This window comes from Castor canadensis, chromosome 4 (assembly GCF_047511655.1).
Source record: "Castor canadensis chromosome 4, mCasCan1.hap1v2, whole genome shotgun sequence".
Classification (NCBI taxonomy): domain Eukaryota; kingdom Metazoa; phylum Chordata; class Mammalia; order Rodentia; family Castoridae; genus Castor; species Castor canadensis.
The window spans coordinates 91,052,791-91,080,745 of record NC_133389.1 but is presented as its reverse complement, the minus strand read 5'-3'; the positions used below and the strand labels follow the sequence as shown (position 1 = coordinate 91,080,745).

Below are 27,955 nucleotides of genomic sequence, written 5' to 3'. Positions count from 1 at the left end.
AAATATACTCTGAAGAAAAACCAAAACTTTCAGACCTGAGGAATTTTGTAATATGATTAGATACATACTTTGGAAATTTTTTTTTTTGCTTTAGGCTGAAGACAGACCATGGCAGACAGGGACATGTATTCAGGGACTTGTATGCAGATAAGAGATTACTTCAGTAGTCCTTGAGATGAAGATCTGAATTTAACAAAAAAGAAAGAATAGCTAAGAAATAAAAGATGTAAAATTGGTGGACTCTATTGGGTCTAATAATATTTGCTATGGGTTAAGGAGAGGATTTAGGAGGCAAGATGACTGTTAATCAGGGGAAGTGGAAGGACATAGAACTAAATTTGGGAATAATTTTGGGGCCATATGGTTCTGTAAACTGCAATAGTATTGTAACTTTGATTAAAAAAGAAAGTAAAACACTCAAAGCTGTTAGATTTTTTTTTTAATATTGTTTTTCCTTGATTTCTAAATACACTTCCCTGATTTTCCTTCTTGGTCACTGGCTACTGCTCAGTACCAAATACTGACTGCTCCATTTGACTTATAGGGGTTGGCAAATTTCAGGAACCAGTCCTGGGTTCTTTTAGTTCTCTTACACTTTTTCTCAGATGCTTTCATGTACTCCATTTCTTCACCTTCTGTACATGATAGCCCTTCTTCAACCTCCCTCCTGCACTCTTCCAGACTAGTATACTGTTTAGTAGACATTCTCTTCCTTCCAAAACTTGTTTCACTATAGTCTGCTTCATCATGGAAAGTGGGAATAAATCTACCCAGCTACTCAAGTTAAAAATCTGGAAGTTAAAGTATCTTTGTCTAGAACTGGATAAGTTAATACCATTAGCTGCATTTCAAAGCCTATATGTCCCCCAGAAAAGTCAAAGTTAGAAAACCACCTACAGTTTAACTTTTTTATAGTTAAGTCTTTGATCCAATCAGAGTTATAGTTTATCCTTATGTACATGTATGAATTGAAAACTAAGTTTAGCATTATTTATAATTGGGAAATATTAGAAATTATGTAAATTTCCAAATAAGGAAGTTGATTGAAGCAACCATAGACACACTTGTACACACACACACACACACACACACATACACACACACACACACCCCCCTAGAGTCAACCTTGGTTTCTTTCTTCCCTCTTCCTCACATTCAGTCTATCATTAAGTGTTGTTTGTTCAACTTACATACATATCTTGCCTTCCCCATTCTTCTGCCACCATCATTTCTTGCCTAGACTCTCTACTTTCAATCTTGACCTTCTTTAAATAATTCCATATGCAGCTGTTAATGTGCTTTGTTAAATGTAAATCAGAGCATATCACAGACCTATTAAAAATTTCCAACAGCTTCCTGTGAAACTTAATATAAAAAACTCTTGAGTATGGTCTACTAATCTGGTCAACTTTTTGACTTTATCTCCTCCCTCTTTCTTTCTTGCTCACAAACTGCAGCCATAAGCTCTTTCTTGCCTCTGTTTTTGTATTTTGCCTATAAGGGATGCTCTTTCTCATAGCCATACTCTCTGCCATTCAGGTCTCAAAGTCCGCTTTAGAAAGGCTCTCTTTGGCTCTACAATTTAATATTTTATCTCCCATCTGTTTCCTAGTCACTGTCACATTTCTCTGCTTTAGTTTTTTATAGTGTTTATCAGTGAAGAAAAATTTCCTTCTCTTTCCACCTCTGTCCCTCCTATCCCTACATTATCTTTCCTCCCTTCTTTATTTGTTTTATTTCCTTCAGATTATAGGCTTTGTTAGAGAAGGAATTTTATCCTTTTTGTTTACTTCTATACCCCCAGTGCCTGGAGCATTCCTATAGTTTTGGCACACAGAAAACATTTGTGAATATGAGTATACCCTTTCACTATATGTATATATGACAACCAATAAAGCGATCATATCACTTGGCAATAAAACAGTAGTTAAATACTATGGTTAATCTTGATTGTCAACTTGATTGGGTTGAGAAGTGCCTAGGAGATTAGTAAATCGCACCTCTGGGTGGATGTGTGAGGGTGGTTTAGAGAGGATGAAAGGGAGAAGACCTGCCCTGAATATGGGTAGCACCATCCAATAGGCTGGGGGGCCCACATAGAATAAAAGGGGGAAAAAGAGAAAGCATCTCTCTCTCTCTCTCTCTCTCTTTCTCCCCGCCCCCCCCCCCCCCACCGCCACCTTCCCTTCCTGGCTTCCATGATGTGAGCTTGCAGAGAAGCAAAAATATGATGCCTCTTAGACATTTAAGTAGGAATGTGTACTAAACAGTATACTAGTCTGGAAGAGTGCAGGAGGGAGGTTGAATGGAGAAAAAGAGAAGCCTAAAATAAACTCTTCCTCCTTTAGGTCTTTTAGATAGGCATTTGGTGGTTACAGTGACACAAAAGTAACTACTAAGAGTACTATGTTCAAAATGTTCAAATACAGAAAAATCTTTAAAAAGTAGACATTGCTTCTAAAGATTTTGGGAAGTAAACATGTTTTTTTGTTGCCTTTTTCAATTTTATTTTTTTAGTCAGATTGGAGTAATAAGCAGAGTGATGGTTGGACAAAATACTGGACAGCAACAGGAGGGGCAAGAGAGATGGAGTGATGAAGTATATAACCTGAAAATAATGGGATGGAATGGTTTAGTAACAATTTAGATCTCTTCTTTACCCTGAGGAGGGGCCAGTACAAATTACATGTCAGTACTCAATTCTTGATTTTCTGGACTAAAGAAAGAGAAAAGAAATATGAATGGACCCAAAGTAAGAGAGTAGTTTGGAAAATAATTATATTTGATTTTGGAATTCAGCCAGAGATATATTAATCACAGATACTTATCATCCCTCCCAGATCTAAGTCCCTTTTCAGCAGCTTAGGTGATAAATGAAGTAGAACAAAGCTACCCTAGTATTGTCTAGCTCATTCTCCACAACTGCTGAGTATTTTAAATTTAAAGAGCTTCTGGTAAAAGTAAATTTATGGGATAAAACTTTTTACCTGAATATGGGTGAGTTTCATCCAGTCTAAAGTCATAGGTATGTTCCCATAGTTTAGCCTTCCTGTTTTGCATCCTCTAAACCTAATCTCAGCCCAAGTTTCAGCTTCTGTGAAGAGCTGCTCAACTTTTCAAGATCAAATGAATTTTTACTGAAACTTCTTTGACCTTTTTTGACCTCAGTAATTTATTCTATGACCTTTTGTCTTGCTTCCTTAACTGGGTTGTAAACTCTTTGAGGTTATGGATATCCTATATGCTCTTCATTTATTTTGTGCAGGCTAAAGCATTCCCAGCCAAATTCTGGGCTAATGGAAGGTGTGAAAAGTGGAAAAAAAAAAAAACCAAAACAAAATAGGTTACTTGGTCTCAACTCTCATATCCTTGATCAAAATGAAAAACCTATCTAAATCTTCTATAATGAATCTGGTTTTGGCCTTTTTATAAATCATTAATGATATTTTATTTTTATCCCTTCAAGATTAATTAAAAAGAAACTGAAGATAATTTTTGATTCACATGTGAAATAATGTACTGCTTTTCAGAATGAAAACATGAATTATTTTTGTTACAAATAATTTAGGGTATTTGTTATAAATAATTTCTGGGTAAAGTAGTTCAAAATAAGATTTTAGTAGTATGTGTACGATACATATTTATAAGGAAAAGTGAAATATCTTCTTGAAAGTTTATTTTTGTAGTGAATTCAGTCATTCAAATTGTTTTCTCTCAAGACCCAAAAATGCCAGCGCATTGCCAGCTTTGAGTTTATCCTAAAAAAAAAAAAAGAAAGAGATTAGATTTATATTAAAGCATTATTAGTTGTTTTTAAAGTACTTTATTGAATGTCTTCATAAGTTGTTTTTTTAAACATGACCCCACTGAGAGAAAAATAATAGCAGGTTATTACTAAAATCCTGTAGACCATGTTTTTTTGTTGTTGTTTTGAGATAGGGTCTCATTACGTGACACAGGCTAGCCTCCAACTCCCTATGCATTCCAGGGTGGCCTTGAACTCTTGATCCTCCTACCTCAGCCTCATGAGTGCTAAGACTATAGATGTGTCACACCACACCTGACTTGACCTGTGTTTTGCCCCCTCATTTGAAATCTAAATCTGAAACTTGATTATAGGAGGAGAGGAAGTGCCTTTTAAGGGGAAAAGCCCTCATATGAAAGGGTCCTTCTTTGAAAACCTGCAGTGGACTCTCCAGTAGGAGACAAACACAGAGAAAAGGTAAAGTTCAGGTCTACAGGACAAGAGGGCTGGAAACCGCCCAGAAGCAATCTATCTGTCCTCTGGATTCTAAGCATATGCCTTGTCCTTTCATATGGACCTGAGTTAAAGGTAAATTCTTTCAGAGAAGGAGAGGCTATAGAGATGAAGGGACTCTGATGGGAGTACAAATATGTTCATCTCATAAATTTCACATAAGTAAATGGGTCGCTAGTTTTTTTCCACCTACTCCCCTGTCAGAGACTTTATCAACTCTGTAGAAAGAGGTAATTTGAGGGGCAGCTTTTTAATACCCTAATTGATTTTTGTCTAGTCTTCAGAAAACAGGCATGTAGCTGAGGAAGGAAGGAAACATGTATGGAGTTGTGTAACATCCATACCATTAGCGAATCTATTTCACGACTGCTTCTGGGTTCTTACACAACCTTGAAGAGAGGGTGATTCATGGTGAGGACCTCTTTACTCAGGGTTCTTCTGTGATGCACACTTGGGCCATCTTCCTTATAGGAAGATTTCAGAAGTGGCTATGGCTGCTTAGAGAAACCATTTGCTTTACCTTTTAAAGTAGGTTGGTACTAAGCATCCTTTGAAGATGATCTCTTTTGGTATATTGGATAGAGACCTGACCCTAGAGTCAAGGGATTTGGGGTTGCCTTCCTGTGCTGTAATTAAACACTTATGTCTCTTTTGGCAAAGAGACCACATCTGCCAGGTAGAACACATCTGCCTGTATATCTCCTAGTGTTGTTGTGCTCACCAAAAGGATTTGAATTCTGGACTTTGTGCTTGCTGGGCTGGTGATCTAACCTCTTGAGCCAAACCCCCAGATATTTATTACACTTTAAATTTTCTTTAGGGTATTTACCTTCTCATGATTCAAAATTCAAAAGGTATAAAATGGATATATACTTCCACTGCTGCCACCCTATTACCACTTTTTCTTTTCTTTTCTTGTTTATTCTTTTAGCAACATTTTAATGCATATACAAGCAAATACTTCTATTTAGGTATGGAGATATTCTTTTCCACAAATGGATTGTTATAGTGCCTGTAAACGGAAATATACTATATAAATTGTTTTGCATTTTTTTTTGTGGGACTGGATCTGAAATCAGTACTTTGTGCTGGCAAAGCAGGTGTCCTCCACTTAAGCCACACCTCCAGTCCATTTTGCTCTGGTTAGGTTGGAGATGGGTCTTGAGAACTGTTTGCCCATGACTGGCTTCAAACAGTGATTCTCCCAATCTCAGCCTGCCAAGTAGCTAGGATTACAGGCATGAAACACTGGTGCCCAGCTGCATCTTGCTTTTTTAAACTTAATATGTCTTAGAAATTTATTTCTACTGTAGATTCTACTGTATGGATACCCAATTATTATATAATTGTATTTACGTATTATATATAATTATGTGTTATTATATTAACTATTACACTAAAGATTGCTTTCAGTATTTTGTTGCAAAAGTTACAATGAGTAGTCTTGTTCAGAATGTCATTGTGAATTTGTGATAATTTTTTTTGGCAGTACTGCAAGGACTCTACTACTTGAGGCATATCTCCAGCCCTTTTCTGTTTAGTTTTTATTTTATTTTATTTATTTATTTTTGCAGTACTGGGGTTTGAACTCAGGGCCTTCACATTGAGCCACTATACCAGCCCTATTTTTGTGAAGTGTTTTCTCGAGATAAGGTCTTATGAACTGTTTGCCCAGGCTGGCTTCCAACCATGATCCTCCTGATCTCTGTCTCCTGAGTAGCTAGGATTACAGGTGTGAGCCACTGGCTCCTGTTTTTTTTTTTTTTCAAATTGTGGCCCAGGCTGGCCTCAAATTCACGAGCTTCCTGCCTCATCTTCTTTGCCTTGTTGATTACTGACGTGCAGCACTAGTTTGTTTTTAGATAGGGTCTTGCACTTTTTGCCTGGGCAAAAAAGATTCTCTTTCCTCCATCTCTGAATTGGGTGGAATTACAGGTATATATCACCATGCCTGGCTTGGTTTGTGAGATAAGGTCTTGAAAACTTTTTGCCTCAGCTGGCCTTGAACTGTGATGCTCCTATCTCTACCTTTGAAGTAGCTGGGGTTGCAGGCATTCCTTGCCTGTAAGCCTGTGGCTTATTTTTGAGATAGGCTCTAACTTTTACCTGGGGTGATGGAAATGTGATCCTCCTGTTTCCACTTCCCTGGTAGCAGGGATTACAGGTATGAGCCACCATGCCTGCTCTTGATAATAAAACATTTTTATACTAGATTTTTTCAAAACTTGAAAGTGACAAGTACATAAAAGTGAATTGTAAGAGACATAATATTATCATTTCATTAAATATTTAATTAGGATACTTGGGTTAATCTGGTTTCTGTTTAACTTTGGCAACATTATAGAAAGTTTCTCATTTTCTCTTTGTTGTGAAAAAAAAAAAAACCAAAACCCAAACTAAAAAAAAAAAAAATCTAAGCTTTCTAATTTCATTGTGAATGTTTAACAATCTAAGATTTTAGTGTTTTAAGGTATGAAAGGAGATTCTTCTTTGTGAAAGAGTCTGAAATTTCCCAGATAGTAACTTGCAACTAGTACATATCAGAGTGAATTCTTAGCATCTGTTAATGTGCTTTAAGCCTGTTCAGAAGATTTGATGAGCTATGTCTTTAACAGATAAGATATACAAAGCTCAAGGAAAATTTTAGATTCTGTTTTAGAAAAAAGCCAGTAAGTATACAAAAGGATTAGGACCTTGAGACTTTTGCAAGATTTATTTAGAGTTTATATATCCTCTTATTTTAATTTTTGGGCATCCTTGACTAATGGAAGTGGTTGGTGGTAAAGCCCTTCGGGAACTTTTATGTTTTTAGAGGATTGGGTGGGAAGGAGATGGCAGAGGAGAAAACATCGAAGGACACCACATCCCATTTTAAGATCATCTTGGTCCAGGAGCCAAAGAGGTAGAATAGGTAGCGGAAGCATTATGCATACTGTAGTGTCATTTATTCTCCGTAAAAGCCAGTCACTGGGAAAAAATAGTTACTTGAGGGTTCTGAGTCCTTGGGTACTTATTATTGAGACTTTAATCTCAGTATCCAAAATAACTAGAGTCACTACAACTTTTGAGATTGGTAGAGTTGTAACAACATATCGAAGGAAAAAATTAGATATTTTTCTTAAGATCCATTTAACAAGCAAGCTTATAGTATTATGATAGGCATCTTTACAGTTTTCTGTCTTGGCTTTATGAATTTCATTATACTAGGCTTATTTTCAGCTTTTACATTCTTTTGTTCTTTAATAGTTTAGCTATTTCTGAAGACAGAGCAATACTTCTAGGAATATTAAGTATAAGTTACTCTGTTCTTTTCTACCATGTGTCAAAGTGTACTGAAACCAAACCCAATTAGAACAGGAAAACTCAGGAAGAAGATTATGAAATAAAGGACACATACTTCTGCTTCTTCATCAAATTCTTCCATGGACTCTATCAATTTCCCAGGTTCCAGCTCACCTAGTGGAAAGGGGTAATCAGTTCCTAAGATGACTTTATCCTGAAAAAAAGAAAATATATTTTCACTTGTACATGTATAGAACATCAAAGAGCCTCTTATAAGCTTTAATTTATTTACTTATTTTATGTACTTATGGTGAAATAACAAGTTCCTTACTGACTGATCTAAAATTGTAGGTTTAATTATTCCAATTTTATTTTGACTTTTTTCCAGCAGGTGTCGCTATTAGGTCTCCTAAAATTGCAAATCAGTATCAGCCTCCCCCCCTCCTTTTTTTTAAATAACTGAAATATAAGAAATAAGCATTTACTTAATATAATATACAGATATATTCAGATGAAATTAAGATCTCCTACTTAGAATGATACATAACAATTGATCTTACAATTTTTGAAAGCATATTAAAATTGGAAAGAACAATGAAAATCAACGGATAAAGGGTAAAATCCAAGCTACTCAGGAGGCAGAGATCAGGAGGATAGCAGTTTGAAGCCAGCCCCAGCAAACAGGTCATGAGATCCTGTCTCGAAAAAAACCCATCACAATAAAGGGCTGGCAGAGTGGCTCAAGGTGTGGGCCCTGAGTTCAAACCCCAGTACCACACCCCAGTACCACACACACACACAAAGCCTAAAATCTAACTCCCCCCAAATTCCTATCTCTGTGTGCTGGATCATAGTTTTTTGAATGACATATCTTTGAATTTCCTTTACACTTTATGCAACAAACGTATACAGGCTTGTATGCTAGGTCAGGCAATGTGCTAGAACCTAGATGTGCCCTAGTCAAGAAAATACACATAGTTCCTGTTCACAAGAACCTTTCAATCTAGTGAGAGAGAAATCAATAGTGGCAGTCTATCAAAATAGAATGGAAACACAACTCACACCAGAATTATTACCTATAGAATTGTATCACATGCATAGACTTTTATGAGAAATTTATATAAGAAAATTACATTATTTGTAACAGCAAATGACTAGCCAGCGAAATAGTAGAATATCCATAAATAAAAAGGAATGAAGAATAATTCCATATGATGAAATGAAATAATTTCTAAGTTATATTGTAAACAAGAATGATCTTGAAGTTATATGGTAAAGAGGAAAACAGAACAGTATGTCTGCTATGGTCATTTCTGTTTTTAATAATCTGCGGGATCCATGTTTGAATATTTACAGCCTATTTCAGGAATAATGCCTAAGAAACAAGGAAGATTATTTGCCTCCATGGAGAAGGGAAGTTGAAGGCTCAAGAAATCCCTCCTCCTCCATCCTCTCTCATCTTTCCTCCTCTTCATCTTTGTCATCTTCTCATATACCCATACACATCACACTTTAAAAAAATGTACAATTAAGTAGGTTTTAGTAATTCATGAATTTGTGTAATCATTCCCACTAATTCAGAATGTTTAAAAATATCTTTTGTTCATCTTGTATGACTGCAGATTATTTTTATTATCCTTGAAATAAACCCCATACTCATTAGTATTAACTCCCCATTCTCATCTTCCTCCAGCTTTTAAAAAACATGTCTACAGAGTCGTCTAGTTTGGACATTTTATATGAATGGAATCGTATGGTATTGTGGCCTTCTTTAATATATTTTCAAGATTCATTCATATTGTAGTTTGAATCAATACTTCATTCTTTTTGGGACCAAATTATATTCCATTGTAGAGATTACTACATTTTGTTATCCATTCATCAGATGGTTGGCATTGGGTTGTTTTTCCTTTTTTGGCTAATAATGCTGTAATAATGCTGTTGTGTACAAGTTTTTGTGTGAATGTATAACTCTATTTCTCCCAAGTATACACCTAGGAGTGGAATTGCTGGGTCACATAAGTCCATATTTTACATTTTGAGAAACTGGTTTTTTACAGTGGCTTCAGCATTCTATGTTTCACCAGAAATATATGAGAGTTTCAGTTTCTCCAAATCCTCACCAGCATTTGTTGTTGGTTATTGTCCATCTGTTGGATGGACAATCCAGTGGGTGTTAAGTGGTATCTCACTGTGGTATTTCTCTAATGACAGATTATGTGGAACGTCTTTTCATGTACTTATTAGTCATTTGTCTTCCTTGGAGAAATGTCAAAGAAGATCCTTTGTGTTTACTCATCTTCATTTTATTCTTTTTGTTGAGTCCTAAGAGTTCTTTCTATTTCTAAATCTAGAGTCTTATCATGACTTGCAAATTTTCCCCATTCTATAGGGTGTCTTTTTCACTTTCTTCATATTATCTTTTGAAGCATAGGGCTTTTAAGTTTGAAGTCTTTACTTTTTCCTTAGATGCTTATGCTTTCTGTGTCATATCAAAAAAACAATTGTTTAATTCAAGATCACAAAGATTTACATCTATGTGATCTTTTAACACTTGTGATTTTAAGTTTTCTGTCCATTTTTAGTTAATCTTTCTGTATGGTGTAAAAAAGGAGTCCAGATTTTGTTTTTAACATGTGGCTATCCTGTTGTTCTACTACCAAATATTGAAAAGACGATTCTTTCCTTACTGAATTGAATTGACAATCACTTGATTTTTATACCTATCTTTAGGCTAGTATCATGCAATCTTAATTACTGGAGCTACTTTGAAATTTTTTGTTGTGGTAGTGCCAGGTTTGAATCCAGAGCCTTGCAAATGCTAGGGAAGCACTCTGCCATTGAGCTATAACCCCAGCAGTAAGAAGTTTGGAAATTGGGAGCGTCAGTCCTCCAACTTTGTTCTTCTTTCAAGATTGTTGTGGTTATTCTGGGTCCCTTGCATTACTGTATGAATTTTAGGATCAGCTTGTCAATTTCTGAGAGAGAAAAAGAGAAAGAGAAAGAGAGAGAGAGAGAGAGAGAGAGAGAGAGAGAGAGAGAGAATGAGAAAGTGAGAAGGCATCTGGAATTTTAGTAGGATTGCATTGGATCTATAGGTCAATTTGAAGGGTATTGCCATTTAACAATATTAAGTTTTGTAAACAATGAACATGGTGTAAGGCCTCAACTCAAATTAGCCTAATCTATTCCATTTTGCAAAGGACTCCATTTTGTTTGGCAAAAAGCTCTTTTACTTTGTTTTGCAGAAACTGTGTTTCTGAACTCAAGCAGAATCCTACTTGCATTTTGTTGACAATATATTTGACCTCAGGCTGACATAGAAAAGATTGTACAAGCTAACAAACAACCACCCTGGCAAAACATTGGGAAACTGACCACCCCAGCTGCTTCCTATAATAGCTAGATGAACCAACCAAACAAACAAACAAAAAAACAAAAAAAGTCAGCATATTCCTTCTACATTTTAAATGCTTATAAATCTCAGCCCTAAGTTCATTATGGGCTGATATATGTTAGTATCAGCCGCTTTCCTCCTTTGAAAAGTGAATAAAACTTTGCTTCTGCTTCAATCCTTGCTTTTCTGTGAAATCTTTCATACCCCTTACACCAGCCTCATGGACCAAGACCTAAAACATGGGATGTCTTTATTTATTTAGCTCTTCTTTAATTTTTTTCCACAATGTTTTTACACTGTACAAGTCTTGTACTTCTTTGATTATATTTTTCATATTTTGTTTTCAGTGTTATAATGCTCATTTTAATTTAAATTTCATTTTTAATTGGTGCATGAAATTTTTTTTTTGAGACACTCTTGCTATGTAGTCTATGCTGACCTTGAACTCACAACACAGTCCAGGCTGTTCTCACACTTCTGTCTCAGTATCCTGAGTGCTGGATTTATAGGCATGCACCAGCACACAGAGCTCTAAATTATATATATTTATAGGGTACCATCTGATATTTCAATACATGTATATGTTGTGTAATATTCAAGTCATGATACACATATCTGTTACCCCAAACACTTATCATTTCTTTGTAATGAAAACATTAAAAATCCTTTCTGTTATCTCTTTTGCAATATATAATACATTCTTGTATTTATAATATATTACTGTGCTCTAAACACCAGAGATTATTTCTCTAGCTAACTATAACTTATACTACTGTGCTCTAGACACCAGAGATTATTTCTCTAGCTAACTATAACTTAGAACCCAATTATCAATCTTTTCTTCTCTCTGTCTCCTTACTACTCTCCTCAGCCTCTGGTAACCACAGTTCTGCTTTCAATTTCTATGAGCTCAGTCTTTTGAGATTCCACCTATGAGATTATGCAGTATTTGCCTTTCTATGCCTGCCTTACTTCACTTAGCATAATGACTGCTGGTTCATCCATGTTGTTGCACATGACAAGAGTTTATTTATTTTTGTGGTTGGGCAGTATTTCACTATATATCATGTGCCACATTTTCTTTTTCCATTCATCAGTTGTTGGATACTTAGGTGGTTTCATTTTGTTGGCTATTGTGACAGTGCTAAAATAAATGTGGGAGTGCAGATGTCTCTTTGACATACTCATCTTATTTCTAGTAGTGGAATTTATAGGTCATATAATTCATTTTTTTTCTTTTTGAGGAATCTCCATACTGTTTTCCCTGATGTCTGTACTAATTTATATTCCCACCATCAGTGTGTAAGGGTTCCCTTTTCACTACATCCTTGTCAGCACTTATCTTTGCCTTTTTTTTTGGTGGGGGGGACTGGGGTTTGAACTCAGGACTTCATGTTTGCTAGGCAAGGCGCACTTACTGCTTGAACCACTCCACCAGCCCTTATCTTTGCCTTTTTGATGATAGCTATTCTGATGGATGAGATGATAACTCATTGTGGTTTTGATCTGCATTTCCCTGATTATTAGTGATGTTGAGTATTTTTTCATATACCTGAAGGCCATTTATATATCTTCTTTTGAGAAATATGTACTCAGTCTTTTGCCTATTTTTTAGTTGGATTATTTGTGCTTTTACTATTGAGTTGTTTGAGTTTCTTATATATTCTGGATATTAGCCCCTAGTCCAATGAATAATTTACAAATATTTTTTTCCCATTCTATTACAGGTTGTCTCTTCATCCTGATGATTATTTCCTTTTTTGTGAAGAAGACTTTTAATTTGATATAATCCAATTTGCTTTTGTTTCCTGTACTTTTGGAATCTTGTCAATAATTTCTTGCCCTTTCCAATATCCTGAAGCAGTTCCCCTATGTTTTCTTCTGTTTTATAGTTTTAGACTTTATATTCACATCTTGAGTCCATTTAGAAATTATTTTTTTCTAATTGGTGAAAGGTAGGGGTGTTGTTCATTCTTTTGCATATGGATATTCATTTTCAAAGCACTATGAATTGAAGAGACTGTCCTTGCTCCAGTATGTATTCTCCCACCTTAGTTGAAAATTAGTTGGCTACAGATGTCATGTAAGTATTTTATTCTTTTTGATGCTACTAAACATGGAATTTCATTCTCACTTTCAATTCTGGATTGTTCATTGCTAATATATCAAAGCAATTTTGTATACTTATACTCTGTTCTACAATCTTGCTGAATTTATATGTTAGTCCTAATAGCTTACTTGTGGATTCTTAGGATTTTCTGTACATAAGACCATGTCATCTGCAAACAGAGATAATTTTATGTCTTCCTTTTCAATCTGGATGTCTTTTATTTATTTTTCTTGCAAATTGCCTTGGCTGGAAACTTAAGTACAATGTTGAACAGAAGTGGTGAGAGTAGACCACTCAATCTTTCACTATTAAGTATCTTGTGTGGGTTTTTCATAGATGCCCCTTACCAGGTTGAGGAGGTTAATTTCTACTAATTTGTTGAGTGTGTTTGTTATAAAAACTACTGATTCTTGTTCAGTGTGTGTTGTCCATCTGTTGAGATGGCCATATAGTTTTTGTCCTTTATTTTATTAATATGTCACATTATATTAATTGATTATTTTGGGAAGTATTGAGGTTGAGCTCAGGACTGCATGCTTGCCAAGCAGACACTCTAACATTTAAGCCACACCTCCAGCCTTTTTTGCTTTAGGTTGTTTTTCAAATAGCGTTTGCTTTAGGTTGTTTTTCAAATTGCGTTTAAGATATCCTATTTGAAAAATAATCCAAGGCTGGCCTCCTGTATAGCTTGGATTCAGGTATGGTGAACACCACGCACACCTTATTTATTGAGATGGGCTCTCACTAACTTTTTGTCTGTGCTGGCCTCAAACCTCTGTTTTCCTGATCTCTGCCTTCTGAGTGGCTGGGATTACAGGTGTGAACCACCTTGTCCAGCCCATGTTGAGTGATTTTTATATGTTGAAACAACCTTGCAATTCTGGCATAAATTCTGATTGGTCATGTCATATAATTCTTTTTGTATATTGCTTTGCTTAATTTAGTAGTTATTATTGAGAAAATTTGTATCTATATTCATGTGATATTAAGGTACAGCTTTCTTTATAAAATCTTTTCTTTCTCTTCCTTTTTTTATTTATAGAACTATTAGCTTCTCATTTCCTGACTCCACAACTTCTATCCATAAATATTGCCTCCACATTTCTCCCTACTTCATTTGACCATCCATCTCAGAAAAAACACAAACTGAAATATTTGCAAAAGTGATGGAGTCACAAGAAAGGGATAGAATTAGAATAGAGGAGGCTGTGCTAGACATAAAAAGGCAGCTGAAAGGCATGGAAAACCAAATTGTTGAGTGTAAAAATACAAATTACAGATTATCAATGGTGCAGGCCCAATTATGGATTCTATTTACAAGAGCTAAGGAAACTAGTTAGTGGAAGGTGTGAAATAAATGTAGCAGGAGGGAGAAAAAGAGCTCAGCATATAAGCGAGCTATATGAACAGTCTGTGCAGGGAAGGACCGTGAGTGGTAGAAATTAGGTCTGACTTAGCATGCTAGCATTACAATTAAAGAACAGTTGTCTGGTGTGTAACTTTATATGAGGCAGTTCTAATGGGGGTGGGATTGATTTTTAGTTTTTTAAAAAAATTTGATAGATTTCACTAGTGAAACCATTGCGTTTTGCAATTTTCTTTGTGTGAAGTTTTAAAATTTTTGATTCAGGACTCTGTGAATAAGAGTTGGAATAACAAAGGAGAGACTATATTCTGAAGAGAGAAAGAGAGAAGAACATTGGCAACCACAAAAGAGAGACAGGACAGCTGAAAAGCATGGAGAAACAGAAAGACAACAGCATAAAGTAAGAAACAGCCTATAGCTCCAGCCCCTAGAGCTCCCTTCCCCAGTGGGGAGGGGAAACCAATTCTACAAGGTAAGCCTGGAAGCCTTGTTGACAGACTGGCAGACATAGATGCAGGACAACCTCACACTTCCCTGAAACCTTAAACTCAGTGTGGGGATTTGGTGTGAAAGTGGCTTCTCCTGTATGATAGGCTAGCATTGGAGAAGAAAGACATTTTTTGTTCCCCACTTCTTGGAGAGCAATAGCTTGAGAGTGGACCTCTTGTTTGAGACTCAGTTACTCTGGAGACTTAAAAACAAGAAACAGTCATGGCTCAGGGAATCTTGGGACACCCTGCCACAGTGTCTGGGTGGGAGATGGGCATAAGAGGTGGTTATAGAAAGGGGGAGGGTCTAATATGGGCCTGCTGAGAAGTTTAAGCAGTGAGGAGTTAGGACAATGAAGGGCCTGGTGGTCAGTGACCCTGCCCTCTTTGGTGGGTAGCAAGTCCTGAGAATCATTGCAGAAACATAGCATGAGCATATGGTTGGTGGAGTGCTCTGTCTCTGGAGCTACCTGTCAGTAGTGGATATTTGCTGCTAGGCAGGACTGAGGCCCTTGAGCATAGGGTCTGAGAACCACATGTCCCCCCCCCCCGCCCCCGCCCGCTCCTTCTCTTTCACAGGCTGGGAAACTGCTGGTTGGGGTTTGAAAACACTGAGACTGGCTTCTAGGAGCTGCCTTCCTGCTGTGGGTGTTTGCTGCCAGGCAGGACTGAGAACAATAAGCACATGCCCTGAGAACCACATGATTTCCCTAATCCTCTCTGTCCTGTAGGGTGGAGAACTGCTGGTTAGGACCTGAAAACAATGAGACTGGCCTCTAGGAGCTGCCTGCCCACAGTTGGTGTTTGCTACCAGGACAGAGAGCTCTGAGGAAAGGTCCTGTGAACCATGCAATTTCCACCAGTCTCTTCCTGCTGGATGGGGTCTAAAAGCACTGAGACCTGCAGGCAGAGCAGCTGAGTCTCTCAGTTCTCTGCCACCAATGCAGAAGTCAGTGTTCTGTTTGTTCCCCTCACTATTTAACACATTTAGGAGAAACCCCTAGCCCTAGACACTTGCTTTCACTGGAGCATAAATTGAAGGAATAAATGGGAACCTGCTCAGTGCACTAGTTGCAAAGCTCCTTGTAGCCATCAGCAGCTTCCAATACACAAAGAAAGGAAAGCAGCACAGATGCAGACAACTGACCTTTGACAAACCTTACCCTCAACCCACATATAACACCAATCTCCACTGAGCACTGGAGATCAGGCCTAGTGTCCTGAGCATGTGGGTGAATGTCTGACTATTGAACTATACCTCCAGTCAGTTGGTAAAAAATTGTACCTCAACCCTGACACTATACAATCTTGCCTGAACATTGAGAATACATGAATTAAAAGACTATGAATAACACAGTCTCAAATATGCAAATCCCAACACAGACACACAGAAAATATGAGAAAAAAACAGCTAGGCATAGTGGCTCATGCATATAATTCCAGCTATTTCAATTGTAGTTTGAGGCCAGTTGGGCAAAAATTTAGTGAGACCCCATTTCAACCAGTAATCTGGGAATAATAGCTGTCATCCCAGCTATGCAGGAGGATTACAGTCCAGGCTGACCCAGGCAAAATGTGAGACCCTATTCAAGAATGAAACAAATAGGAGCAGAGGTGGGGGGGCATTGCTCAAGAGATACAGCACCTGTCTCACAAGGGTGAGGCCAAGTTCAAACCCAGTATGACAAAAATAGAAATATGAAAATACAAGGCAACACAAATTTTCCAAAAGAAAGCAATTCCACAGTAACAGACTCTAGTGAAAGGGAAGTGAATAAAATCTCAAAGAATTAAAAAGAATGATTATAGGAATGATCCGTGAAATGAAAGATGACACATATAAGCACCTGAATGAATTAAAAGAGAATACAATTAAAAAGTTGAAGTAAGGAAGCAAATGAAGGATATGGAAGAGGAATTCAGGAAAGCTATAGGAATCCTGAAAAAAATCAAATCAAAATTCTGGAAATGAAAAGCTTAATAAGTCAAATAAAAAGCTCAGTTGAAGGCCAAGCCAATAGATTGGGTCAAGCTGAAGCTAGAATATCAAGACAAAGTAGATGAATTAGAACATTCAGATAAAGATTTTAACAAAGAAAGTATGAATGGAACATGCAGACCTCTGAGACACCATTAAAAGACTAAACCTAGGAATCATGGGCATAGAATAAGGAAAAGAGGTGCAAGATAAAGGCATAGAAAGCATATTCAGTGAAATAATAGAAATTTCCCCAAATCATGAAAAAGAGATGTTCATTCAGGTACAGGAGACTTTTAGGACACTAAACAGACAAGGCTAGTAAAGATCCTTTGCATATCACATTATAGTTAAAATATTAAGTATACAGAACAAGGAAGGAATATTGAAAACTGCAAGAGAGAAGCACCAAGTCACTTATAAAGGCAAACCCATCAGAATAACAGCAGACATCTTAACAGAAACTCTAAAAGCAAGGGGGTCATGGAATGATGTAGTGCAAACCCTGAAAGAAAATAACTGCCAGTCTAGGGTACTATATCTAGCATATTCATAGTTGAAAGAGAAGTAAAAACCATCCATGATAAACAAAAACTAAAGGAATTCATGACCACCAAGCAGCAACTGCAGAAGACAGTTGAAAGAATCCTACACCCTCCCTATATAATGAATATATCCTAATAGAAAATTTATTAAAAAAAAAAGTTCCAAGGAAGAAAAAAATCCTTCACATAGAAGAGGAAGATAAACCATGAAAATAAGGGAAAGAATAAATCTCACTAGATGAGTAGATAAACAAATGAGGATTAGGAAATGATCAAACATTACAAAAATAACAAAATGACAGAAGTCATTAATAATTCAATAATAATTCTGAATGTCAGTGGTCTCAATACACCAATCAAAAGACATAGACCAGTGAATTGAATTAAACACTATGACCCAATCTCTTGCTTACAATAAATATACCTCACTGGCAAAAGCAAACACAGGCGTAAAGTGAAAGGATATAAAAAGATATGCCAAGAAAATGGAAAGCAATTAGGAGTAGCTATACTAATATCTGAAAAAAAAAAACAGGCTTCTAAGGAAAATTAGAAAAGATAAACAAGGTCATTTTATATTAATAAATGTAACAATCCATCAAGAGGATATAACAACTATTAACATACATTCATTGATTGTCAGCATATCCAACTTCATAAAACAAACACTACTGGATATGAAAGCACAGACAGATCCCATTATAATCATAGTGGGTGACTTCAACATCCCACGCCCACCAATAGGTAGGTCATCTAGACAAAAAGATGAATAAAGAAACTTCAGAATTGGAGATTCCAAGATGGCAGCTAGAGGGAGGAAGCAGAAAGCATGCCTCCTATAATGAAATCTTGGAGAGACACTGGAGACACACCTTGCAGGCAAAGCCACCGAGAAGAGGCAAAACTTTGACCCCTCCACACCTCCAGCCTGCACAGAGAATCTCCACTTCACGTTAAATGGAGAAACCAGGAGGCCCCCAGGCTGCCAGACACCTGCGCTCAGGTGGCTTGAGAAGACATGGACAAGGTGAGCTAAGCAGTATGCAATACTTCCACAGACAACCCTGGACCTGATCAGCATAGCCCCCTGGACAGACCGACCCCCACCCGGGAAAAAAGAGAAACTGAATAATAAGCAATAAGAACAATAAAGACATGTAGCAAAGAGGGTGGGGTGCCCTGAGTGCGGAAGAGGGGAGGAGGGGAATCCCTCCCGGAACTGTACATAACAAGCCGGGCCTGGCCGGAGAGGGTGGGAGCAGGGGCATGCGCCCAGCAACTATGAGCGGGAAAGCTTGTGAGAGTGGTGGAGGGAGGAAAACTCCACAGGAGAGAGGGGAAGACCTACCTCCCACATGAGCTGTAAACAAACACGCTGGCTGGCAGGAGCAGGAGCACAGGCCCAGCAACCAGGAGCGGGAAAGCTTATAAAAGTGGCGGTGGGAGGAAAACTCCACAGGAGAGGGGAGAAGACCACTTCCCACATGAACTGTAAATAAACACACTGGCCTGAGAAAGTGGGTGCAGTGTCATCTCTCCCAGTGTGCTTGGAAAGGGGAAAGCTTGTAGCAGTGGCTCGCGCACAGGAGAACTCTGAGTAAACAAAGCCTGCGGGGCCAGGTGAGTGCTAAGCTCACCCCAGAGATCTGCATAAATAACGCCTCCAGCAACAACAGGCTGACAGCAGCAGGCAGGCAAGGCACAGCCACAGACAGCCATTCATAGACCTGTCTCCAGACTCTTTTTTTTTCTCTCTCCCTACCTTTGATGAGAAAACAACCGAACTACATCTACATGCTGAAAAACTTACTGAAACTGTATTGCATTTGAACTTGGGACACTTTGTGGGTTTTTTTTTTTGTTGTTCTGCAGATTTGTTCTACTTTATGTTTCCCCTTTGATGAGACAACTACAGAACAACATCTGAGGCACCATCTCCAGGATTGGAGGCTGAGGGACAGACACCAAAATTGTTAAGACTGAAACTTCATTGCATTTGAACTTGGAGGTTTTTTTTTTATTTTATATTTTTTATTTTATATATATACATATATATATTTTTTCCTTTCATTTACTTATTTTTTATTTTTATTCTTATCTTTATTCTTTTTACTTTTATTTTCAAACCTCTGTCTCTCTAATGCCTTTTCAGCTTATGGTTGATTAGTACCCTGTCTCTCCCTGTTTATATCTTTGAAACTTTTTTTGTTTGTTTCTTTGGTTTTTTTTTACTTGATTATTTGTTTTTCCCTTTTTCTTTAACTGCTTTGCTTTCCATCCCCTCTTACCCTTCCATTCTAAATATCACTAGTGCTATTATTGTAAGCCAGAAAATACTTAATTGCACACAGTACAGGGACAATAACAACACCAAGAGCAATGACTGGAAGACAGAAAAAACAGGGAAACCAGTTTCCCCACAACAAAAAATTAGTACAGGAACCAGAAGGAAATGAAGAAAACAGATACTCAGATCCAGACTCCAAAAAAATGAAGATAAACTATGCCAAAGAACCCAATGAAGCCCACAAGAATAATTTAAAAGAAGACATACTACAGGTACTCAATGAGAATTTCATAGAGATGATACTGGATAGGGTCAACCAAAATGTACAGGAGACACTCAAGAAATTCCAAGACAACAAAAATAGAGAATTTGAAAAAGCAGAAGAAATAAAGGAAACCATAAAAGCACTGTATAAACACCAAAATGAAACAGAGAACACTATTAATAAAGAGATAAATGAACTCAGGACAAAAATAGACAACATTAAAGAGGAAAAGACCCAGGATATGGAAAACCTCAGAAAAAAGAACAAAACAGAATTGCAAAACAAAATGGAAGGCCAATCCAGCAGAATAGAACAAACAGAAGACAGAATCTCAGAACTCGAAGATGAAATGGTAATTAAATGAAAAACTAAAGAACTATTAATTAAACAACTCAAGACCTGTGAAAAGAAAATGCAAGAACTCACTGACTCCATCAAAAGAGCAAACTTGAGAATCATGGGCATCGAAGAAGAAGAGGTGCAAGCAAAGGGAATGCATAATATATTCAACAAAATAATAACAGAAAATTTCCTAAATCTAGAGAAAGATATTCCCATACAGATGCAAGAGGCCTCCAGTACACCAAACAGACCAGATCAAAACAGAACTACCCAATGACATATCATCATTAAAACAAGTTCAGAAACTAGGGAAAGAATATTGAAGACTGTAAGAGAGAAAAAACAAATAACATACGAAGGTAAACCCATCAAAATCACAGCAGACTTCTCAACAGAAACATTAAAAGCAAGAAGAGCGTGGAGTGAGATCTTCTGGGCACTGAATGAAAATAACTTCAACCCCAGGATACTCTACCCAGCAAAGCTATCATTCAAAATAGATGGAGCAATAAAAGTCTTCCATGATAAGCAGAAACTAAAACAATATGTGACCACAAAGCCACCACTACAAAAGATTCTTCAAGTGATTCTGCACACAGAAAGTGAAACCCAACTTAACCATGAAAGGACAGGCAGCACCAAACTACAGGAAAAGAAAAAGCAGGAAAGTAGAGCATAACCTCAACTTAGGTACACACAATCAAACCTTCAAACAACTAAGACAACTAAATGACAGGAATCACCACATACCTATCAGTACTAACACTTAATGTTAACGGACTTAATTCACCCATCAAAAGGCACCGCTTGACGAAATGGATTAAAAAGGAAGATCCAATAATTTGTAGCTTACAGGAGACCCATCTCACCGACAGAAATAAGCATAGGCTTAGGATGAAAGGCTGGAGGAAGATTTACCAAGCCAATGGCCCCTGAAAATAGGCAGGAGTAGCAATATTTATCTCTGACAAAGTAGACTTCAAACCTACATTGATCAAATGAGATAAAGAAGGACATTCCATACTAATAAAAGGGGAAATAGACCAAAAGGAAATAATAATTATCAATCTATATGCACCCAATGTCAATGCACCCAATTTCATCAAACATAGCCTGAAAGACCTAAAAGCATATATTAACTCCAACACAGTGGCTGTGGGAGACTTGAACACCCCATTATCATTAATAGATAGGTCATACAAACAAAAAATCAATAAAGAAATCCAAGATCTAAAATATACAATAGATCAAATGGACCTACTTGATGTCTACAGAACATTTCATCCAACTTCTACACAATATACATTCTTCTCAGCAGCCCATGGAACCTTCTACAAAATAGATCATATCTTAGGGCACAAAGCAAGCCACAGCAAATATAAGAAAATAGAAATTATACCATGCATACTATCTGATCACAATGTAGTAAAACTAGAACTCAACAACAAAAGTAAAGACAAAAACATGCAAACAGCTGGAAACTAAATAACTCATTGCTTAATGAACAGTGGGTCATTGATGAAATAAAAGAGGAAATTAAAAAGTTCCTGGAAGTCAATGAAAATGAAAACACAACCTACCAGAACCTATGGGACACAGCAAAGGCAGTCCTGAGAGGAAAGTTTATAGCCATGAGTGCTTATATTATAAAAGACTGAAAGATCCCAAATCAATGCCCTAATGATACATCTCAAACTCCTAGAAAAACAAGAACAAGCAAATCCCAAAACAAATAGAAGGAGAGAAATAATAAAAATAAGAGCTGAAATCAACGAAATAGAAACCAAAAAAACCATACAAAGAATTAATGAAACAAAAAGTTGGTTCTTTGAAAAAATAAACAAGATCAATAGACCCCTGGCAAACCTGACTAAAATGAGGAGAGAAAAAACCCAAATTAGTAGAATCAGGAATGCAAAAGGGGAGATAACAACATACACCATGGAAGTCCAGGAAATCATCAGAGACTACTTCAAGAACCTATATTCAAATAAATTCAAAAATCTTAAAAGAAATGGACAGATTTCTAGATACATATGATCATCCAAAACTGAACCAGGAGGAAATTAATCACCTGAATAGATCTATAACACAAAATGAAATTGAAGCAGCAATCAAGAGTCTCCCCAAAAAGAAAAGTCCAGGACCTGATGGATTCTCTGCTGAATTCTATCAGACCTTTAAAGAAGAACTGATACAAACCCACCTTAAACTGTTTCACAAAATAAAAGGGAAGGAAAACTGCCTAACACATTTTATGAAGCCAGTAATACACTTATCCCAAAACTAGGCAAAGACACCTCCGAAAAGGAGAACTATAGGCCAATCTCCTTAATGAACATTGATGCAAAAATCCTCAACAAAATAATGGCAAACCAAATTCAACAACACATCAAAAAGATTATTCACCACGACCAAGTAGGCTTCATCTCAGGAATGCAGGGGTGGTTCAACATACGAAAATCAATAAACATAATAAACCACATTAACAGAAGCAAAGACAAAAACCACTTGATCATCTCAATAGATACAGAAAAAGCCTTAGATAAGATCCAACACCATTTCATGATAAAAGCTTTAAGAAAACTAGGAATAGAAGGAAAGTACCTCAACATTATAAAAGCTATATATGACAAGCCTTCAGCCAGCATTATACTTAACAGAGAAAAACTGAAACCATTCCCTCTAAAATCAGGAACCAGACAAGGATGCCCACTATCTCCACTCCTATTCAACATAGTACTGGAATTCCTAGCCAGAGCAATTAGGCAAGAAGAAGGAATAAAAGGAATACAAACAGGTAAAGCAACTGTCAAAATATCCCTGTTTGCAGACGACATGATCCTATACCTTAAAGACCCAAAAAACTCTACTCAGAAGCTTCTAGACATCATCAATAGCTACGCAAAGTAGCAGGATATAAAATCAACATAGAAAAATCATTAGCATTTCTATACACTAACAATGAGCAAACTGAAAATGAATGTATGAAAACAATTCCATTTTTTCAAATGGAATTTTTCTCAAAAAAAATCAAATACCTAGATGTAAACCTAACAAAAGATGTGAACGACCTCTATAAGGAAAACTGTACACTTCTGAAGAAAGAGATTGAGGAAGACTATAGAAAGTGGAGAGATCTCCCATGCTCATGGATTGGTAGAATTAACATAGTAAAAATGTCTATACTCCCAAAAATAATCTACATGTTTAATGCAGTGCCCATCAAAATTCCAATGACATTCACCAAAGAGATTGAAAAATCTACCGTTAAATTTATATGGAAACACAAGAGGCCACGAATAGCCAAGGCAATACTCAGTCAAAAGAACAATGCAGGAGGTATCACAATACCTGACTTCAAAGTATATTACAAAACAATAACAATAAAAACAACCTGGTACTGGCACAAAAACAGACATGAAGACCAGTGGAACAGAATACAGGACCCAGATATGAAGCCACACAACTATCCCCAACTTGTCTTTGACAAAGGCGCTAAAAATATACAATGGAGAAATAGCAGCCTCTTCAACAAAAACTGCTGGAAAAACTAGTTAGCAGTCTGCAAAAAACTGAAACTAGATCCATGTATATCACCCTATACCAATATTAACTCAAAATGGATCAAGGATCTTAATATTAGACCAGAAGCTCTAAAGTTGATACAGGAAAGGGTAGGAAATACTCTGGAGTTAGTAAGTATAGGTAAGAACTTTGTCAACAGAACCCCAGCAGCACAGCAACTAAGAGATAGCATAGATAAATGGGACTTCATAAAACTAAAAAGCTTCTGTTCATCAAAAGAAATGGTCTCTAAACTGAAGAGAACACCCACAGAATGGGAGAAAATATTTGTCAGCTACACATCAGACAAAGGACTGATAGCCAGAATATATAGGGAACTTAAAAACTAAATCCTCCCAAAACTAATGAACCAATAAAGAAATGGGCAAGTGAACTAAACAGAACTTTCTCAAAAGAAGAAATTAAAATGGCCAAAAAACACATGAAAAAATGCTCACCATCTCTAGCAATAAAGGAAATGCAAAATAAAACCACACTTAGATTCCACCTCACCCCTTTTAGAATAGTCATCATTAGCAACACCACCAACAACAGGTGTTGGCGAGGATATGGGGAAAGAGGAACCCTCTTACACTGTTGGTGGGAATGTAAACTAGTACAACCACCTTGGAAAAAACTTTGGAGGCTACTTAAAAAGCTAAACATTGATCTACCATTTGATCCAGCAATACCACTCTTGGGGACATACCCAAAAGACTGTGACACAGGTTACTCCAGAGGCACCTGCACACTCATGTTTATTGCAGCACTATTCACAATAGCCAAGAAATTTAAACAGCCAAGATGCCTTCTACTGATGAATGGATCAAGAAAATGTGGTATCTATACACAATGGAATTTTATGCAGCCATGAAGAAGAACAAAATGTTATCATTTGCTAGTAAATGGATGGAATTGGAAAACATGATTCTGAGTGAGGTTAGCCCGGCCCAAAAGACCAAAGATCATATCTTCTCCCTCATATGCGGACATTAGATCAAGGGAAAACACAACAATGGGATTGGAGTTTGAGCACATGATAAAAGCGAGAGCACACAAGGGAGGGAGTGAGGATAGGTAAGACACCTAAAAAATTAGCTAGTGTTTGTTGCCCTGAATGCAGAGAAACTAAAGCAGATACCTTAAAAGCAACTGAGGCCAATAGGAGAAGGGGACTAGGAACTAGAGAAAAGGTTAGATCAAAAAGAATCAACCTAGAAGGTAACACACATGCACAGGAAATTAAAGTGAGTCAACTCCCTGTATAGCTGCCCTTATCTCAACTAGCAACAATTCTGTTCTTTCCTATTATTGCTTATACTCTCCCTTCAACAAAATTAGAGATAAGGGCAAGATAGTTTCTGCCAGGTATTGAGGGGGTGGGGGGAGAGGGAGGGGGCGGAGTTGGTGGTAAGGGAGTGGGTGGGGGCAGGGGGGAGAAATGACCCAAGCATTGTATGCACGTATGAACAATAAAACAATAAAAAAAAATTAAAAAAAAAACTTCAGAATTAAATTACACTGTATGTCAAATGGACTTAACTGATATCTAGAGACTATTCCATCTAACATCCACAGAATACACATTGTTCTCAGCAGCCCATAGGACTTTCTCCAAAGTAGAACATGTTCTAGGACATAAAGGAAGTCTTAACAAAAACAAGAAAATTGAAATAATTTCCTCTTATATTATCAGGTCACATAGAAATCAAGAGCAAAATAAACTGCAGAAAAATTTCAGACATATGAAGACTTCACAATACACTTTTTGGTTTTGTTTTGGTGGTACTTTGGTTTGAATTCAAGACCTCACACTTGCTAGGTAGGCGCTCTGAACCACACCTGCAGCCTACAATACACTTTTGAATGACAGGCGGATCACGGGCAGTAGAAATAAAAAATTCCTAGCATCAAATGAAAATGAAAACACAACTTACCAGAACCTTTGAGACATTGTAACTGCAGTCCAAAGGGGAACTTTATAGTTCTGAGCACCTATGTTGGAAAATCAGAGAGATCTGAAACAACAAACCCCTTAATGATTCATTTCAAGCTCTCAGGAAAACAAGAACAAGCCAAAACCCAAAGCAGTAGATGGAAACAATAAAGACCAGGGCAGAAATTAATAAATGGGGACTAGAAAATAATACAAAGAATCAATGAAATAAAAAGTAGTTTCTTGGAAAAGGTAAAGATTGACAGGCACTTAGCTAAACTAACCCAAAGACAGAGGGAGAAGACCCAAATTAATAAAATCAGGAATGGAAGGGGGATATCACAATAAACACCAATGAAATTCAGAGGATTATTAGGTAATATTTTAAAAACTTACATTCCAACAAACTGGAAATTCTAGAAGAAATGGATAAATTTCTAGACACATATGACATACCAAATTTGAACCAAGAAGACATAAACCACCCAAACAGATCTAAGCAATGGAATTGAAGCAGTAATCATCTCCCAACGATGAAAATCCCAGCACTAGAAGGATTCACTGCTGGATTCTACCAAACCTTAAGGGTTGGTAAACCAGTAGCAAACTATTCCATAAGAAAAGAAAATATTTCATAAAATATGAAGGGAATAAACTAACTTAAGGAGGTTAAAGACCTCTACAATGAAAACTATAAAACACCAAAGATGCCAGGTACCGGTGGCTCACACCTGTAATCCTTGCTGCTCAGGAGGCAAAGATCAGGAGGATAGCAGTTCGAAGCCAGCCCAGGCAAATAATTCCATGAGATGCTATCTTGAAAATACCTAACGTAAAAAAAAGGGCTGGTGGAGTGGCTCAAGACGTAGACCCTGAGTTCAAATTCCAGTGCTGCAAAAAAAGAAAAAAACCACCAAAGAAGAAACTGGAAAATGGAAAGAGCTCCCATGTTCATGGATTGGGAAAATGAAAATTGTGAAAATGGATAAAATGGATTTCACATTGTGAAAATGTGAAAATGGATTGCTACCAAAAGCAATCTTCAGATTCAATGAAGTCCCCATCAAAATTTCTATTTCTTTAGAAATAGAAAAGTCAATCATAATATTCATATGGATGCACAAAAATGTCTGAATACCCCCCCAAAAAATCTTGAGTGAAAAGAACAATGATGGAGGTATCAAAATACCTGACTTTAAATTATACCACAGAGCCATAGTAACAAAAACGCCATGGTACTGGCACAGAAGAGACATATAGGCCAATGAAGCAGAATAGAAATCCTAGAAATAAGCCCATGTTGGAGAAAAGACACCCTCTTCAACAAATGGTGTTGGGAAAACTAGATGTCTACATCTAGAATACTGAAATGAGAGCCCCATCTCTCACCCTGTACAAAAATCAATTCAAAATGGGATCAAAGACTATCTTGTAAGACCTGAAACTTGGAAGCTACTGCAAGAAAACATAGGGAAAACACTTGAAGATACAAGCAAGGTAAGAACTTTCTGAATAGGATTCCAGTAACTCAGAAAGTCAGAGCAAGAATTGGTGAATTCAAATTAAACATCTTCTACAATCAAAAGAAACAATTACCAGAATGAAGAAACTGCCTACAGAGTAGGAGGAAATCTTTGCCAGCTATGCATTGGATAAAGGATTAATATCCAGAGTTCAAGAAATTAAACACCGAAAGAAAAAAAACCCCAATAAAGAGGCAACTGAATTGAACAGTTCTCAAAAGAAATATAAATGGCCAATAAATACATGAAGAAATGTTCAATATTCTCAGCCATAAAAGAAATTAAAATCAAAATGACATTGTGATTTCATCTTAACCCAGTCAGAAGGGCAACCATCAAGAAAACAAACAACAACAAATGCTGGTGAGGATACAGGGGAAATGGAACACCTATACACTGTTGGTGGGAATGTAAATTAGAGTAGTAGTCTATATGGAAATCAGTATGGAGCTTCCTGAAAAAAAAATAGAATTACCATATGACCTTGCTATACCACTCTTGGGCATATATCCAAAGGAATGCCAGTCAGCACTCATGTTTACTGCAGCACTATTCACAATAGTTAAGTGATGGAATCAGCCTATGTGTCCACCAACAGATAAATGAATAAA

General features: G+C 36.9%; 1 protein-coding gene across 3 annotated transcripts in view; it reads right to left on the bottom strand.

Annotated features, from left to right (window-relative positions):
- The window catches only part of Acmsd (aminocarboxymuconate semialdehyde decarboxylase), a 65,775-nt gene that overhangs the window by 514 nt on the left and 37,306 nt on the right, over positions 1 to 27,955 (bottom strand). For 2 of the 3 annotated variants that reach the window (XM_074070618.1, XM_074070620.1), the window contains exons 9-10: positions 7,656 to 7,754; positions 3,660 to 3,758 (exon numbers count right to left, since the gene is read on the bottom strand). In XM_074070618.1, coding sequence (XP_073926719.1) covers positions 3,696 to 3,758; positions 7,656 to 7,754 — 162 coding nt within the window. In that variant the 3' untranslated portion in view covers positions 3,660 to 3,695. Of the gene's footprint in view, positions 1 to 3,659; positions 3,759 to 7,655; positions 7,755 to 27,955 lie in introns of those variants that run through there. The other variant, XM_074070619.1, reaches the window with a different exon arrangement.